Source organism: Streptopelia decaocto, assembly GCF_964273445.1.
Source record: "Streptopelia decaocto genome assembly, chromosome: 7".
Taxonomy (NCBI): domain Eukaryota; kingdom Metazoa; phylum Chordata; class Aves; order Columbiformes; family Columbidae; genus Streptopelia; species Streptopelia decaocto.
The window spans coordinates 60,782,913-60,799,537 of NC_138661.1; the positions used below are offsets into that span (position 1 = coordinate 60,782,913).

Sequence of the window (16,625 nt, forward strand, 5' to 3'; positions counted from 1 at the left end):
CCACCGACTCTGTTCTGGTTGGGAAAACTTGTTCCTTTAAGCAGCCTGAATGATACCAAAGAGCCCATGCTGCAAAGCAAAGAACCTGCCAATGAACAAGAGAATTTTAGAGTAGGAGGAAATAAATATGTCCCCCCCCCTCGCCTTTACAGATGCTTGCGAAGAATGCATGTCAGAATCACATTTTATTTTGTTTCTTAGGCTTCCATTAAGGAAATCAGCTCCCAAGAGGCCTCATAACGTATTTTTAAGACTCACACTGTTAGTAGCAGCAAATTCCCTCTGTCCATCTCGTACTTCAGGAACAAACTTTTGCAATAAAGCCTTCTGTACTTTCCAGATAGCTGGAGGCTCTTTTCCTGTTTGCAAAGCAACCTGGAAGAACATAAAATTATTTGCTAAAAACGGTGCTTATTTTTCTCCCAGAAGTGTGTTGGAACATTAGATTTTTTTTCTAAGCAAGTTAACCCAGGATAAAACGAAAGGAAGCCATTCAAAATTCCAAATCCTTAGTCGTTACATGCCATTTGCATCAAGACAGTATGACGAGAACTACAATAAGTATAACACAAGCTACAAATTTTACGTTCACACTGATGAAGTTGTGCCAACCAGCTCTGCCTACAGTGTGGTGTCTTAACTCGTGTACCATGAAACTAAACCACAGAACTTTATATTTTGAAACAATATAACATTTTTTCAACTTTATTCTTTTGCTCTATGAAATATTTTAAAACCAAAACCACAAGAATCACAAGTAGTAAAAAGCTTTCAGGCGCCTAAATGTTCTGTAGCAGAGGCCCAGGTACATTAGAGTACGATGCTTGTACTAATGTTAAGACAGTTCAATATGAATTGTTGTACCAGACTTTACACTTTCAGTTCAACTTAACCACCAAAAAAAAGTTTATTTTCTTCTTCACATAGTTTGATAAATAACCTATGTTAAAAACAAATCTGTATTTATTAGCTTTAATGAGAGTTCTCTATAAATCCTACACGCAAGTTAATGCAAACACTCTCTTTTTTGGAAAACATCTAAGTATGGGTTGCTTTTTCATGATTGTATAAATAACTAAAGAAATAAACACCACAAAGCTTAAAATCCAAAATATCTCATAACAAAATTGAATCAGACAAGGGAATATTTTAAAACCGGCAACATTTGTCTTATGAGACAAAATATGTGAATTAATTTAAACTTAAGCTCAACAGGATGAACACAGACAGGTAATCAAAAGTATTAGAAATTAATGATAAGAATATTGCTGGCTACGACAGCAACAAAAGGAAAGGTTAACATGCAGAAGAATTTAAAATGGAGAAGCAATGAAAACAGAAGAAAACAAGAAGATAAAACAAGGGACATTCCCATAAACTCCTGTGAAGAGCTGCACTGGTTGCTTACGGAAGCCCTTTCTTGTTGGAATAGCACACAGAACCTCTTCCAAAAACAGAAAAAGACAACTTCAAGATCTTCTGTAGAAGTCCAAAAGTTATTTCTTCAACACCTTACACTTGTGAGCCTACTACTGCCTTCAAAGCAAACAAACCAACAAAGCAAACACCAAAACCAACCAACCAAAAACCTCCCTATTATGCATGTAGTAAAAAATGGGTCACGTACATACAAAACATTCATGATCTGCACTAGAAAGATGCCTCTGAGGCATCTTGGCAGCAGCCAAGGAGTATCAGAATAGAAACCAAAAAGCAACCTGCAGTCTGTGCCCTTCTGGTAGTTTGTTGAGGCTCAATTCATATGCAGGACTTTTTGTGATTATTTTTTTCTTTTTCACAGCAAGTATCCAGGTTACCTTTAGCGTCTCTATATCTTCGATCTTCACCACAAACTCATCACGTTCTCTGTACATGCCCTCTCCCCCGCTGTCCGTGTTCTCCTCGTCAGTACATCCTTCTATTGCAACAGTCGCCTGTGTTTTCGCCAAGGGGTCTGAAGCCGCAGGGTCCTGGTGCGGTGCTTTGGAGGGCTCAGCGGGATTGGTTTTCTCCGGCGCGCTGACCGCAGGAGCCGTTGTCTGCGGAGAGTCCTGCTTTGTGACAGCGGCGGTGGCAGCACCAACACCTGCTGCTTTTTCAGCTTCTGAAGAAAAAACCCAAATTTTAGTTAAATTATCAAGGATTAGCAACGTAACGGGAACTAGATTAATTTTTCTTTTTTTCTGTTACAATACATATTAAAACCAACTATTCTAGGAAAAACACCTGCTTAAAGAGTTAACATAGGGCGCTGTCTTGGCCACAACTAAACCTTAAACAAAACCCAACTATTGTAGCTAGTGTACCTCTGTTTCTCTTAAACTGGTGCATCTGTTAGCATCTAGAAATAACAAAGAGGATTGCTTTACAAAACAGTTTGATAGTTCCAGACATGATGAGCAGGAAATACTGTTGTACTTTGTGTGACTAAGCAAATACAAAAGTAAAGGTTACGACACTGAACCTTGTTTCCAATCTGCTGCTAAGTAAAGTCTCTTTCAATTGGATTAAGTGAAGATAAATACGCATGAAATATGAAAACATTTGCTGGATCACTTTTGGACATTTATCGTTTGTATCTTGTAATAATATAACTGCAAGTCCCAGATTCAAACTTTGGCAATATCCTAGTAAATTTTAATATTAACAGAGGTGAGCAATGAGAACCAATGATCAAATCCAAGAACATTCTTCTTCTCCTCTGTGCCCCAGAGTCAAAGGAAACTCCCACCTTCCCAGATTGTTCTTTCCCACCTGAAAAAAATTTTTAGATATTACTTCATACTTTTTAATACATTAGTTTCAACACTGACTTGCTGATCTAAAAGAAATCAAGTCATCTTAGCTATCGCATAAATACTAATATCACTTAGGAAGCTGGCTTCAGACTCGAGAAGATAACCATTTTACAGTTCTGTTACAATCACTGTTATTGTCGACTTTTTCACTTAAAAATATATAGAAAAAAGATAACGTGACATGTATTTTAATAGACGTGATACATACAAATGATTTGAATATCAAATTAGTGTATTGATAGAAAAGCTCTATACCAGATACACGAAGATTCATTAAATCAAGCCAGTAAGGCTGCTAAGCCATGAAATTTGTTCTTTTGGCTATATAATATCACATTATTGCAAATATGTTGTATTTCTTTGCTCAGTGAAAGCTGTGACAGCTTTAATTAGACATAGCATTTCCATTCCCCAAATGTACACATTCCTCAGAACAGCAGATAATTGCACATATGCTACTTAACGCTACCAACAAAAGACTATGTTTTAATATTTGTCTTTACATACTTATGTGCAAAAACAGACAGAAGAAGGAATTACTAGAAAATCTACAAAATACCAGCAAGTAGGAAAGAAGTCGTTACTAAGGATCTTGTATGATGTACAAACAGTCTGGGACACAACAAACAGGAAGGTGAATCCAAGAAACTCGTGCTATAAATATTACACCCTTATGAATAATAAAGATACAATAATATTGTGAAAGAAATCACTGCAAATAAAACACTAATGGAAATGACCATTCAACAAAATAACCTATGAAATATTTCCTTAGGAAGTTGTACACAGAATGTGGCTTATTAAAGATAACGAGCTTCAGCGAGAGGCTCCAATGGTGGCATTGTCCACATTTTGGCTTTCTGGGGGGAAAAAGGTCACTGCTTTCTTGTTTAAAACACGTATTCAAAACATGAGGAATTTCATCTTCTGTAACAGACTTTCCAAAATGCATGAACTTAACATAATTTAATAGAAATATCCACAGAAGAAAACACAACAGTAATTAAGATGAGGTATTGTTTAAGACATCATGTATTCTGCAATCTTTTTCTGGTATTTTAGGTCTGATTATCACAAATTAAGTTCAATTGTACTACGTATTTTTAAGTAAATCATGTCACCCCTAGAGAAAAAAGCCTCTCCCTCTCTCCTTTAATCTAAAAAGAGAAAAAATGACTTTTTTGTATTTTGTTAAGAACCAGCCCATCGGTTGTAGGTCCTGAGAAGAGTTAAAGAAATGTTTCATTTTCTCCCTGTGATTATTTTGGAAGGTAATAGTGTTTCTCTTCAATTTGTAGTTACGTGATCATCTGGATAGGTCTGAATTGCTTACCAGAGGAAAACAAATTTCACTGTAAAGGGTCTATCTAGGTAAAAATACGCTGTATGTTCAAAATACTTCAAATCAAAGCAGCATCAATTAAAAGGTATGAACACTCACAACGTAAGGTACAGCACAATGTGATACGAGTGAAACTGAGATGTCTGTGATCCGATTGCTGCTCCCCGCCCCAAACCCTTCCTGGATTCTGTTATTTTGTTTGCGATGCATCAACACCAAGTGATGACACCCCTGATTAATCTGGCTGTAATCAAAGCCAAATGACTCCCACCTTGCACAAGACCAGCCAAAGCAGTGCTCAGTTTATAAGTGCAAAATCGTTTTTGTAAACATATTCTGTGCAATTCTATCATCACAGAAAGTGCATGTTTACCTAAGAACAACTTAACCTTTGCTGATGGTGATTATTAATGTCCTCTTGCTAGAATTTATTTTAAAATAGATTTAAAAACTCTGACATGATGGTTTGTTGAGCTTTCCAGATGAAAATCATACTTAGAATTCTAAGCCAAAGAAGAGAACAGACACATTATTCCAATTCTGGGCTAAAAAAACTTTGGCATTAGAAGAGTCCTACTTAAGTAGCATGAAAAAGTTTATCTACGTATTTTTCTAATTGCGGAAAACAGTAGCTTAGTTCACAGTCAACACACCTTTTTGCATAAAACTCTTAATTACAGCTGTGATTAAAAGCTAAACCAGTCAAAACCTTTACCTGAACTAAAGATAGCTAAAATCAGTCTTTATTTTTTCCCATCAGCTACAGCAATCTCCAACATATGCACCTGTAGTAACTGTTTTACCTGCTTTGTTCTTTCTGTCGGATGTATCATCCAGGGCTGACAACGCAGTAGAGATGCTCTTCTGAAGATCGTGGTTACCCCCCACAGAATCATCTTCATCAGAAGAAAACGAAGGCAACGTTTCCAGATTTTTCTTAAGTTCTTCATCGACCTTTTTGGTTGGACTTTCCCCACTAACCTCAGCAGGTACAGGTGCCGCCGCTGCCGGCTGAGGCTTTGCAGAGGACTGCACGCAAGGGGCACGAACTATTTGGGTAACCGGCCGCCTAGTCCTGTTTGGCATCCGTACAGCTGGAGCTGAAAACTGTTGCCGAGGCCCAGACTTCAGAAAATCTAAAAAAGAGGCGATAAATCCTGTTTTGACTTCAGGCTGTTTTTCTTCAACTTCTTTTATTTTTTGCCTCATTCTTTCCTGATGCTGGTAAGTATCGTAACAACTTTCAGAAACAGGAGAAGAGTATGTGACACACGAGTCATTTCCTCTTGAATTTTGCCGTTTACACTGCCCACTTCTTTTTACCTGTTTCTGAATTGCACCGTCATCTTCTGCAGCATTTTTGTTCTGGCTTTTTCCTTTGCTTTTTTTCTTCTGAAGGTTCCCTTGAGTTAAATCTTGGCATTCTTCTTCAGTTCTACTAACGGTTCCGTCTCCACTTTGGGGCACAGAGAGTGGCTGCAACGGACCCTTTGACTGGTTACCTGCTCCTGTACCATCATCACCACCCATATTAAAATCATTCTCTGAAGCAGCGCTTTCTTCGCTTAGACTCTTACCGCTCGAAACAAATTCTGCGTCTCTTGCATTCCGGGTACCATCAGCAGAAGCATCATTATCTTCTTCAGACTCTTGACTGATGCTAGATTGCTTCTTCAGTGGAACAGCCTCTTGCTCTTCTTGACCAGGGCCAAGGGTGGGTGAGGTCATTCTTGTTGGTACATTTTGGTCAGAAGTTTCAACGTGTTGTTGATCGAGGTTCACCGGTTTTGTCTGTATTGTTGACACTGCTGTAAGATTTATAGTGATTTGGCCTCCATTCAGAGAAATATTACTTATGCTTGCTGGCTTTCCAACTACAGCAGGTGAGGCATTGAAACCAGAAGACACATGTCTTACGTCCATCGATCGGAACTGTGTTTTAGGCTCCTCACTACTTTCAACAGACTGAATTTCCTCTTCATTAGAAGCTGATTTGGCAAAGTCAGATGGTGTCACTCCGCAGGCTGCTGCTGTTGCTGCTAAGATGTCATCTACGTTGGATAATATATTCCTCTCATCACTGAGAAGTATAGATTCTGGGAAACATATTGAACTAAGAGAAACAAACTGATTTTTTGAATCATGTTGATTTGTCTGAGTAAAATGATCTTTTGTTGTCAAATGTTGCTGTAGTGGTTTGGAGGGCTCAGAAATGTCCATTTTCATTACTTCTGAATTCTGAGTGTGAAGCTGTTGCTGAGAATGACCCCCATTGCTTTGAATAATATGACCATCCATCTGAAGGAATGGATGTGTCACCTGTTGAGGACTCTGTATTCTTTGCACTTGTGGTGATGCCTTTGCTTGTCCTAAACCCGACTGCAGAATTGACTGATGAAGAATCTGCAAGTCACAGGCCGACTCCAGAAGCACCTGTGCACTGGGCAAGCACAGCTGATGACCGTGTCTTAAAGCATGAGGTTGAACTTGCGACGGTGCACTAATGACCTGGCCTTGCTGTTCTTGAGCTTTACTTTCATGTACCTTATGCATAAGAGAATGTTGCTGGTTTAGTTCCTTAGCGCTCACAGTTACTTGTGTTGTTTGCATTAAATTAGCCGTCTTTTTAATATCATGGCTTAGGCTAGTGATATGGCCAATGTGTTGGGATAGCTGCTCCACAGAATTGACCATTCTTTCATCCTTTTTTGTTCCTTGAAGAGTAAGTCCAACAACTTGATCTTCAAGACAAGAGTTACTTCTGATGACACTTTGAGAGTATCTGTCGTCTGCTTTCGAGACCCTATAGGATGCGTCCTGAGCACCGATTTCCTCATCGGTTAGCCTTTGAGCAGAAGATTCGAGGGAAGCTTGCTGTTGCAATGCCTGCATATCCTGCATTGATAATTCTTCCTCTTGTTTTGAGGAGGCATACAAGTTAGAGTCAGACTTCCTTTTAACATAGGACTTTGTTTCTGAGGAAGGCCGGTTGTTCTGCAGTGTCTGTGAATGGGCTGGGGATGCGAAAGGAGGAGACTGGACAGATGGCAAAAACTTTTGAGACTGCGGAGAAGAGGATTCTTGTGACTGAGAGTTCTGAGAAGAATGTAAAGAAATATAGCTCTGGTTAGGACTCGAGGCTGGAAGAGTCTGTATCCGAGGAGAGGCATTAAAGGAAAGAGAAGGCGATGTTAATGTTAAAGACTGCCCTGAAGAATAGCTCTCTGAAGGACTAACAGCTGATAAAACTTGTGATTGAGATGAAAAACTAACTTGGGATTGGCTAACTGGAGATAAACCCTGAGAGTGACTAGAAGAGTAGCTCTGAGACTGGCTGACAGAAGAAAGTTCCCTCGTTTGCCCAGAGTAGTTCTCATTTGGAACCGAAGTCAATACCTGTTCCTCTGACGAGTAACTTAGAGTTTGACTATCAGAAGTAATAGTTTGCGATTGCCCAGAAAAAGTCAACGTTTTATATAGTGAGGGCAGCTTCTCAGCCTTGCTAGAGGAGAAATCCTGTGAGTGACTGACAGGTGGCACATTCTGAGCCTGGGATGAAATATAGTTTTGGGACTGGCTGACTGACAAGAGGCTTGGGAGCTGTGCTGTAGAGTAGATCTGTGCTTGGCCTGTAATGACAGAACTCTGGTTTTGTGCAGTTTTGGCATAACTTTGTGTCTGCACAGCAGGAGCTACACTCTGAGGTTTCGGAGTCTTGGTTGACCTTGGAGGCTGCTTCGCGGAACAGTTCTTCACTTTTGCTGTGGAAGCAGATGGAAAACCAGGCGATGGAATTGCAGATGTGTACGACTGAGCAAGTTCCACCGTGACTTGAGAAGTCTTCTGCTGTGGTCCTCCGTTGCTCACCTGAGTAACATCTCCAACCGGACTGCAGGACAACGCCGAGTGCCTGGATGTATCCTGAAAATTAACTCCACTTGTACTCGTTAAATAGCTGTGTAAGGAATGCTGTGAAACAGTCAGTTGAGCCTGAACAGACTGAGTACTTGAAGGCCGCTGATGGTGTTTAATAACACTACATTCTCGCTGAAGTGCTCTATCGATAGAAGCAGTGGAACCGGTAAAGACAGACGTGCTATATGCCTGAGAAACCTGCTGAGCTCCTCTGAGGGTTGAAGGCAACAAACTAAACTGAGGTTGCAAGAGATGGGGTGCAGATTCTTGAGCAGAACGATATGTTGATGACTGCGGTGGTACGCTAGTACTTAAAACAGAACTGCCCAGACGCTCAAACGTCAAAGCAGTTGGAACAGTGCCTTGCGACGTTTTAATCTGTAACAAAGGATCGTGGGTAGTCAAGAGACCATTTGATGTAGCACTGAAAGTCGTATCTTGAAGAGTAAGAGAAGGGGTAGTAGCAAAGTTTCTACTGCTGAAAGTGTTGGGATGCTGGTACGCTGATAAAGCAGATGTTGGTGGAAATGTTCCAGAGGTTGGCAAAGCTCCAGTAACAAATAGTTCTGTGGCTGTTGAGGAATGCATACCTGGAAAAAACAAAACAAGAAGGGATAAAGAGCATAAGGGAGCTTTACGAGTTACAACACTCCGCATTTATACACCTCATTTAATAGTAAGACCTTACAGCATTTACAAATGTAACCTTTAGAATCACCACCCTTTTCAACACAAAACATTTAAAGGGAGGCACTTACTGTGGGTAATTTTCAAACTGGAAGTGCAGGTTTTTTAAGAATTCCAAATTGTACACCTACAGTGAATTGCCAAGGGAAAAAACTCATATCCTTAAGATGCAAATTGTGGATAAAAAAAATGTATGAGATTAATTCTGCTCTGAAACTGTAGGCTCTTTATTAGTTTTTATTTCTGTTTAAAAAGAAGTTTATAGTAGAGGAGACCTGATCAAAAGCCCTTGACACCTCTAATATAAAGCACAAAGGCAAAATTACACCTTACCAATTGAAATACACGCACAATTAAAGGAGCAATTCCACCTCCTGCATTTACCCTCACCAAGACTTTTACAACTCACTTTATATAAAACAGTTGAGAGTTTACAGTGAAATAGCTAACAGCCTATACAATTTGCACTATAGGAAGTTTCTTACAGGAAGGCTTTGACTTTCAATACAAAGAATAAATACGATTTGTACACTTTCTAAAGTGAGAGTCCAAAATATCCACAGACAGCAACTATGCAACCAAAAGGTATAATATTACTTATTTGCATCCAGACATCAGTATGACATCCTGGTTTACACAAGATTTCTCAACAGAATACACTGCTCTAACTGAAACAGGAGTGTGAATTCCTTTGCCAGCCTTGGGGCTCACAGCAGTGATCCATATCGTTCAGGGCTTTTCACCCTGGGACTTGGAGGTACTGGTATGCTATTTCCAAAGTCTATGAAGGAAACTGAAGAAGGCAAGCTTATTGTCAGAGAGGCTTAAACTTCTTGTAAAGGAATCTGTAAAGGAAACAATTTCCACCGGTAAACTTAAAAGGGTATGCAAATCAGGAACAAATAAAAATCAATGGTATAATTTGACCTCTTTCAGTTGTTCTTGGATACTTAAAATAGCTGTTAGCTTCAGATCATTTAAGAAAAAAATCAATAAATAAAGCTTGTTTTGAGACAAATGCTTCTGTAAAAACATCATTTAAAAATATATCAAGTCCTCTTAAACTGATTGCAACTTAATAATACAATTGCTTTAGAAGTTTCAGATGAAACTGCGAAAGAAAGTCTTTGTTTCTCCTTCTCAGTTCAAGACAAACTGATATGAAGAGATTTGATACTGAAGGAATGCCAAGGTATTTTTCATTAGTCAACAATAAGGTCTTTCTGAGTAAGAAAGCATAAGCAGTGGTTTAACGAGCCTTCTCCCCCCACCGCCATTCTAAAATACTGCAACATCATTTACGACTGGGTTCGCTTCTATGGATCCCTACCACTAACACAAAACTAGGGGCATCCAGAAGCATCCAAGAATGGGAAGAATTTATACTTATTTTAACTTATTTATACTTATTTTAACTGCAGATGTTCATTTCTCATCTAACCTGTGTTTTTCCCTTCTCTTCCATAAATTAAAGCCCTTCCTACTATGTAGGTAATTTCTTAAACCAGACAAGCGCCAGCCAGAGAAGCACTACTATGGCAGAACTGTTGGATGTTAAATTTCACTTTTGCAGAGGAGCAGACAAAAGTTATGCCAAAGGTAGTAAGTTGTGCACATAAACAGCCCCCCACTACCCCAAGAAATCAGAACACCAATAATACAACCCACAAATCGAAGGAAAACTTGGTAGGACAATAAAACAACCACACTGTTCCTCTGTTCTCCCAAAAATCAGCAGTTGCAGCATTTGGAGAAAAACCCAAAGTAAAACACCATTCTAAAGAAAGGTCGCTTTGAAGAGCGACAAGCACTTGTTTTCCCTCATCAAAAAAGTTTTAGAAGACAAAGCCTCAAAAGACAACTGGGAGGACTGAGGGGTACAGAAAAGCAGCAAAAGTATTAAAGGACAACTGAAAGCTCAGAGAACTGGTAATATTGGAAATGGGCTTACTGATGAGTCCCTAGTAATGAGTACTGAGAACTCTCCCAGTTCTGAGTATCAACATAAACCCGACCCACAGCACGTCTCCCCATTCTTCATAATTCACCATTAGGCAGGCTGCAACGGACAGAATGTTAGGAAGAAGAGAAAAAAACATTTCCTCCCAGCTGACAATCTGATGTGAGGATGGGTCATCACAACCCTCAACATCACTGATTTATATTGATTTTTTGACAAACTAACAGTGCGTGTCTTCATCTGTGCTCCCACTTATCTGCTTTTGTTCGTGGTGAATAAAAAATGCCACATTCTCTCAACTTTTGAGTAGCTCTTCACAGAATGCAGCTGCACGCTACACTCAACACACCAAGTACAAACTGTCAATGCAAGGATTGTTCAGCTCTTCCCTCTTCCTACCTTACACCTCCTCCCCTAAATCAGAACCAGCGATCATACGGAGGCACCAAGACACAGATCACCTTGCTGGTACAGTGGAAAACCATCCCACCAAAGGGAAAAAACAAATAAACAGCCAAACATTTTCTGTCTGATCATGGAATAGATCTGATTCACTGCACAGCTGCATAATCTCTACATTAAGATTAAGCATGACTTGAAGATCCCCAGAGATGCAGCAGCAAAACTGATCTCGGTGTGGCTGCCGACAGCAAGCTCAAAATATGCAAAGTTTCCTACTCTGCACAGAAGGCTTGACAGATGGGGAAGGTTTACAGGAGGCAGTCAGTCTGCCAAAAAAACACAGCATATTTATTTGTAAATTACATCACTTATTTCTATGCAACTTGCACCTCAGACCTGCTTTTTGAGAAAACCTCTCTCATTACTTCTGTGTGCAAAGGGGCTGAAGTTATCCGCAGATTTTTAGTAGTAATATCACAGAAGAAGAATTATGGCAGGGAAAAGAGTTTTGAGAATGAAAGTTCTGCTAGATTGTATAGCTAGACCACATGAATATGCTTATGGTGTTAGTGAGACTAATTCCAAAGAAAGTTGGGGAATAAATTTGACTCATTAGACAAAATAATACTTTATACACCTAAATTCCTTCTAAACAACTAGAACTTCTGCTCATATAATTCTTCTTCTAATATAACTCTTCTGGTAATACAATTTCATTGATTTTGAGACTTTTTTTTTCTTTAATACCAAGATGGAAAAAAGGTAGAACACGCGTAGCCTTTTCAGCCAGTCAGGATATTTCTGCTTCAAATTCTCCCCAACATTCAATATGATCATGACAAAATTTTATTTCAAGAGAAATTCTTCACCTGTCTGCCAGGAAGGAGCCCTGAATTGTGGTAAAAGGGTAGATCCTGAAGAGACTGCCTGAGCAGTACGAGACTCAATAGCAGAGAGAAAATTCATAACTGAAGAAGTTTCCTTAGTGTTACTTCCAGCACTGTGCATACTGGTATCAAATATTCCTGAAAGACCTAGACAAAGGTGGAGGGAAACGAAACAAAACAGAGAATTCAGATGAACTTACAAGAAAATAAAAAAACAAGGATATATATTCACAATTCACTAAAAATAACCTACGAATAATTAGTAATATTACTAAAGTACAATGATTTTTCAATGTTTAACTGTTTGATAGTGTTGCAATGGTAAACTGGAACTTAAGTATATATTTTTATATCTATTACTAAATTTATGTCAAATATGATACTTAAAAACAACATTTGGGACAACCAATAAAATTCTCCCTTCATCTGAAGATTCGCTGTTCCAGTTTTTACACAAATTGTACAAAAAACCAGAATTCCTTCTGAAATGGGTTCAACTTCTCTGTATCAACCCATTCCCCTTTGGGGCAGCTTAGAGTTGAACTTTTCTGCAACACTAGCACAAGAAAAGGGGGTTTGGTTGCATTCCCTGTTTCAAACACTGTCTATGTTCCCTGTTGCTCACACCTTTCAATGGCAGGGGGCTTGATGTGAAACACTGGAGAGATCCAGAGTTCTAAATAAATGAAATTATGTCAAGACAACTGGGTCTGCACCCTGAAACATCCTCTGCAGCTCCGACCCTTCATCATCCTCTGCAGCTCCGACCCTTCATCATCCCGACCCAGGACCTGGCCAGGGCACCGCAGATTCCAACCAGCACACGGACTAAAATGCTTTTCCTCAGAAACTGCGTTGCAAAGCGAGCATGAAGAGCTCCTGCCCTGTTTTCTCCTGACATGGAGACGGGACATCATCAAGATCACAGACAGATCTGATGTAGATGTAACATTGTCTAACCTGCTATTATATTTAAAGTCAATTTTAACTTCCCCCAGCATTATGTCTTAGTTTGCACGCGTACTAGAAACATTGTGTTGCAATTTGTGTTAGTTTTGCTATTTGCTGTAGTCTGAAAGAATTGGCACGACTTCTGCAGCTGGCTTTGAGGCATGCTTGACGGTTGGCCCTTATGCATAGACAAAATCCTGAAATGCTGTATTTTAAAGATTACATGCAGTTTCTTTAAGAACTACCAATAATTTACTGAGCATAACCCTCCTCTTACATTTTCCTTTTTACTTACGACATTTTCACAAAAGCTTACCACTGATTGTTAAGTTTCTACTACAAACTCAGCTTTTCTCATACCATTTGCCACCACCTGCATGATAAACTTCCTCTCATCACAAAATTCAATTTGAATCTAAATTATGTAATAGCTTTGGGTTTTGGTTTTTGTTTGTTGTGTGGGTTTGTGGTTTTTGGTTGGTTTGTTGTTGCTTGTCTTTATTTTTTTTTCTTTAGCTATTTAAACTATAATCTCATTATATGAACAGTTACCAGTAGGATGGTGTGTAGCAGAGTATCCAGGAAGCTGATGAGAAGCTGTGTATGTCTGTCTGTGAAGATCTGTTTCTGAATGTGACGAATGTCCTCCTCCATAGCTTAAGCTAAGGGAGAAATTAAACATCATTAACAAAAATATACAGCTATAGAAACAAAGTACAATGATGAAATCCCAACCACAAGCCAGAAAGTTGCAGAAATAAAAAAGGAACGCAAGCCCAAGGTCTGACAGACGTGGTTGTGCTAGGACATCACTATAAATGTTAAGCAGTTAAAAAAAAAGCACTACAAAAGCTAATAAGCTAAATAGTAAAAAAACCCCACCCTTACAAAAATCAAAGTTGATCACAGAAAAGTCTACAAAGGACCAGGTCAGAAAGACAAAAGCCGTCCTAGTTTAACTGTAAGAAACACTGGATGAACACTTTTAGTAATGATTTACTGACGTAAAATCTGCAGAGCAGATGACTACAAACACATGCCCACTTTAACATTTCAATTTCTTATTCCATTCAAACTTACAGGACCACATTTAAGACAAAAGCTGGAATGGCTAGGAAGCTGTGGGAGCAATAGTTTTTTAAAGATTTTGTTAATTTTCGTGCAATTCTAAAAATACTGACAGTGAAAACACTAGCAAGTGACAAAGCTCAGTCTTCAGACCGCATAGCATTAAAATATAAGTTAATGATCCACAGTTTTTATTTAACATTTTGAAATGAGTCACCTAAATTAACATGATGTTTTAATCAGGCTTAATGGAAGCAAACTGAAAATATACAGTGTCGAGGCCCATGCAAAAGCAACGCAGAAAATAAAGACATTGGATCTAAACATCAAGAAACATGAGGAACCTGCCAAAAGCGCTAATGATTTCCAACTTAAAAGGCAGGAAAAAGGAGGGGGAAGCAAAACAAAATCCCAAAGCTTTCAAGCTTCCAGAGATTCAGCTCTGCACAGCACCTGTCAAATGGAAAACATGAAAGCCAGCACGACCCAGCAACCATTTATCTTCTTCTCTTCTTGCCTTTTGGACATTTAGTTTATAGGTAGCTGCTACTTGAGAGTGCACATGAGATTGCTTTAAGTTCAAAACTTAATTGTAAACAGACGCCAAAAACCCTCAGCCGGCAAAACCCACAGTGATCCCTGCTGACTGCTGTACAGGGGACTGGACTTACCCTCTCCCATCCCCTGGGAGGAGGGGGCAGTCGCTTCTACATCAGGGAAAAACCAAACAGTCGATGCCAGGAACCATGACATCATGGGAAACTTTTAGAGGAGTCACTAAATAATATAAAAATTGGCAACACTACTGGATTTGCTTCGTTTTCATGAAGACACTGAGAGGAGGCAGCGGAGATGTGATGAGCCTGTGAGAGCTCTGACCCCCACACATCGGCACCCAGCAAGAGCCCCTCTGGAAGGGACACATTTCAGGCCTCTGGATTAACTTCCATATCCGAGATGCACTAATGGGATATATTTTCCATTTCAGCTGCTCATGGCAGAGCACTGCTCCTACAGCCAGCGTGTCAGACTAAAACACAAACCTAAAGAATGAAATAAAACAAACAGACAGAAAACCTCAGCTACTGCTTTTCTCAATTGCACTCACTTCTGGCACTTTAACACCTTTCACAGCAATAATTACCTTGTAGAGAATCGCCAAACCTCAATTCAGAGTCAGCATATCGACATGCTTGCGTTGTAGAGCAGGGGAGTAGGAGTAGTTACATTCATACAGTCCTAAAATTACATTCGGGCCTTCGAAGGCAACCACGAAGCTGATGTGGCCCCCAGTGAAGATGAGTTTGACACCCCTGTTGCAGAGGATGGATCTTTGCACAGTTCAACACTATGTATCAGCACCTGATTTATATTATATGCTGACTGAAATCTAATTATTTGCATCATTACTATGGACAACTGGCGGGCATGACTGCATGACACTACGTTATTTTTTGATTTACAGCATTAAAAAAATTTTAGTACTTCCAGACAAAATAAATTACAATAGTGTTCTGCACATAAAACATTATGCATGTAATAAAGTCTCTTTAAATGTGAGTCTTTTTATGAGACAAATTTTAAAGTGGTTTAGTTTTTTGAACAAACTTGCACAGCTGGAAAAAACATAAAACTTAAGACACATGATGTTTTCTTCAGATTTTTTTAAATAAAAATGTGCTACACGAGAAAATACATTTCTAAACTGAATCATGGTAACACATGCACTGTCAGCAAGAGTTATCTTCACCAACACAAATGCTGATCTTGTGAAAACCTTCCATGTGTTTACTCAGTTTTACTCAGTTCTACTTTCAAGTTTTCTTTAAGCATTTACCTACACCAAAGTGTGCAATGCTGACTTGACTTTCAAATATGTTTTAAAGGCAAACTCTGAAGTCATCCTACATGTATCACTCATACAGAGGAACACCTTCCTTATCCTGTGTCGAGTATTTTCAGGCTGGGAGGCAAGTTTGGTGTTGTACTGGTGTTCTGGCAATGGGGCTGATACTTGGCAGCAAAAGTCCTTCCAGATGAGGTGAGACCCACAAAAACCTGTACCGATCGCATCAAGTAATCGTGTCTCATTCCTCCTCTTACATTGTCACAGAAGAAGGTCATGAGCAAAAAGTGGATGAACTTGACTTTAAATTAATCACCTGAAAATTTGGGAAATTGAAAAATAAGTTTGCCCTCTCCCTCCCCCTTTTTTTTTTAATTTGAAATTTCTACTTGTTCTGGTTGTTTAGTGAACATTTCCATTCCTTCACTCCCTCGCAATAAACACTTTTTGGTAAAGGAAACACACAGTATATGCAAAGACTACATGACAGCCTAAACCACAAGACTGTAGAGGTGAGGCAGGATGCGTTGAATGATGAAAGCAACTTGTAGAAGAAACTTAGACAAAGACTTTGTAACACAGAGGACGCCAAAATTAACAGGGGCCTACAAAATAACCTCTAGACTTAGTGTCTCAGAAACCTTGTTAATTAGTGGAATCTCAAAACTCTAGTGATTATGAGCATCAGAAGAATACTCACAGAATATTATGACTTTTTTTTTAATACAAACTCCCAGGTCATAGCTAATGCAACCGCAACCTCAAAAAT

General features: G+C 39.2%; 2 protein-coding genes across 3 annotated transcripts in view; both read right to left on the reverse strand.

Annotated features, from left to right (window-relative positions):
* Positions 1-16,625, reverse strand: part of TCP11L1 (t-complex 11 like 1) — a 252,619-nt gene that overhangs the window by 53,436 nt on the left and 182,558 nt on the right. The gene's annotated exons all lie outside the window — the stretch shown is intronic.
* QSER1 (glutamine and serine rich 1) overlaps positions 1-16,625 on the reverse strand; it is a gene marked incomplete at its 5' end in the record, with an annotated part of 46,370 nt that overhangs the window by 15,531 nt on the left and 14,214 nt on the right. Inside the window, 5 exons of one of the 2 annotated variants that reach the window (XM_082059026.1) lie at positions 259-375; positions 1,818-2,104; positions 4,944-8,645; positions 11,974-12,138; positions 13,495-13,604. In XM_082059026.1, coding sequence (XP_081915152.1) covers positions 259-375; positions 1,818-2,104; positions 4,944-8,645; positions 11,974-12,138; positions 13,495-13,604 — 4,381 coding nt within the window. The remainder of the gene's footprint in view (positions 1-258; positions 376-1,817; positions 2,105-4,943; positions 8,646-11,973; positions 12,139-13,494; positions 13,605-16,625) is intronic. The other variant, XM_082059027.1, reaches the window with a different exon arrangement.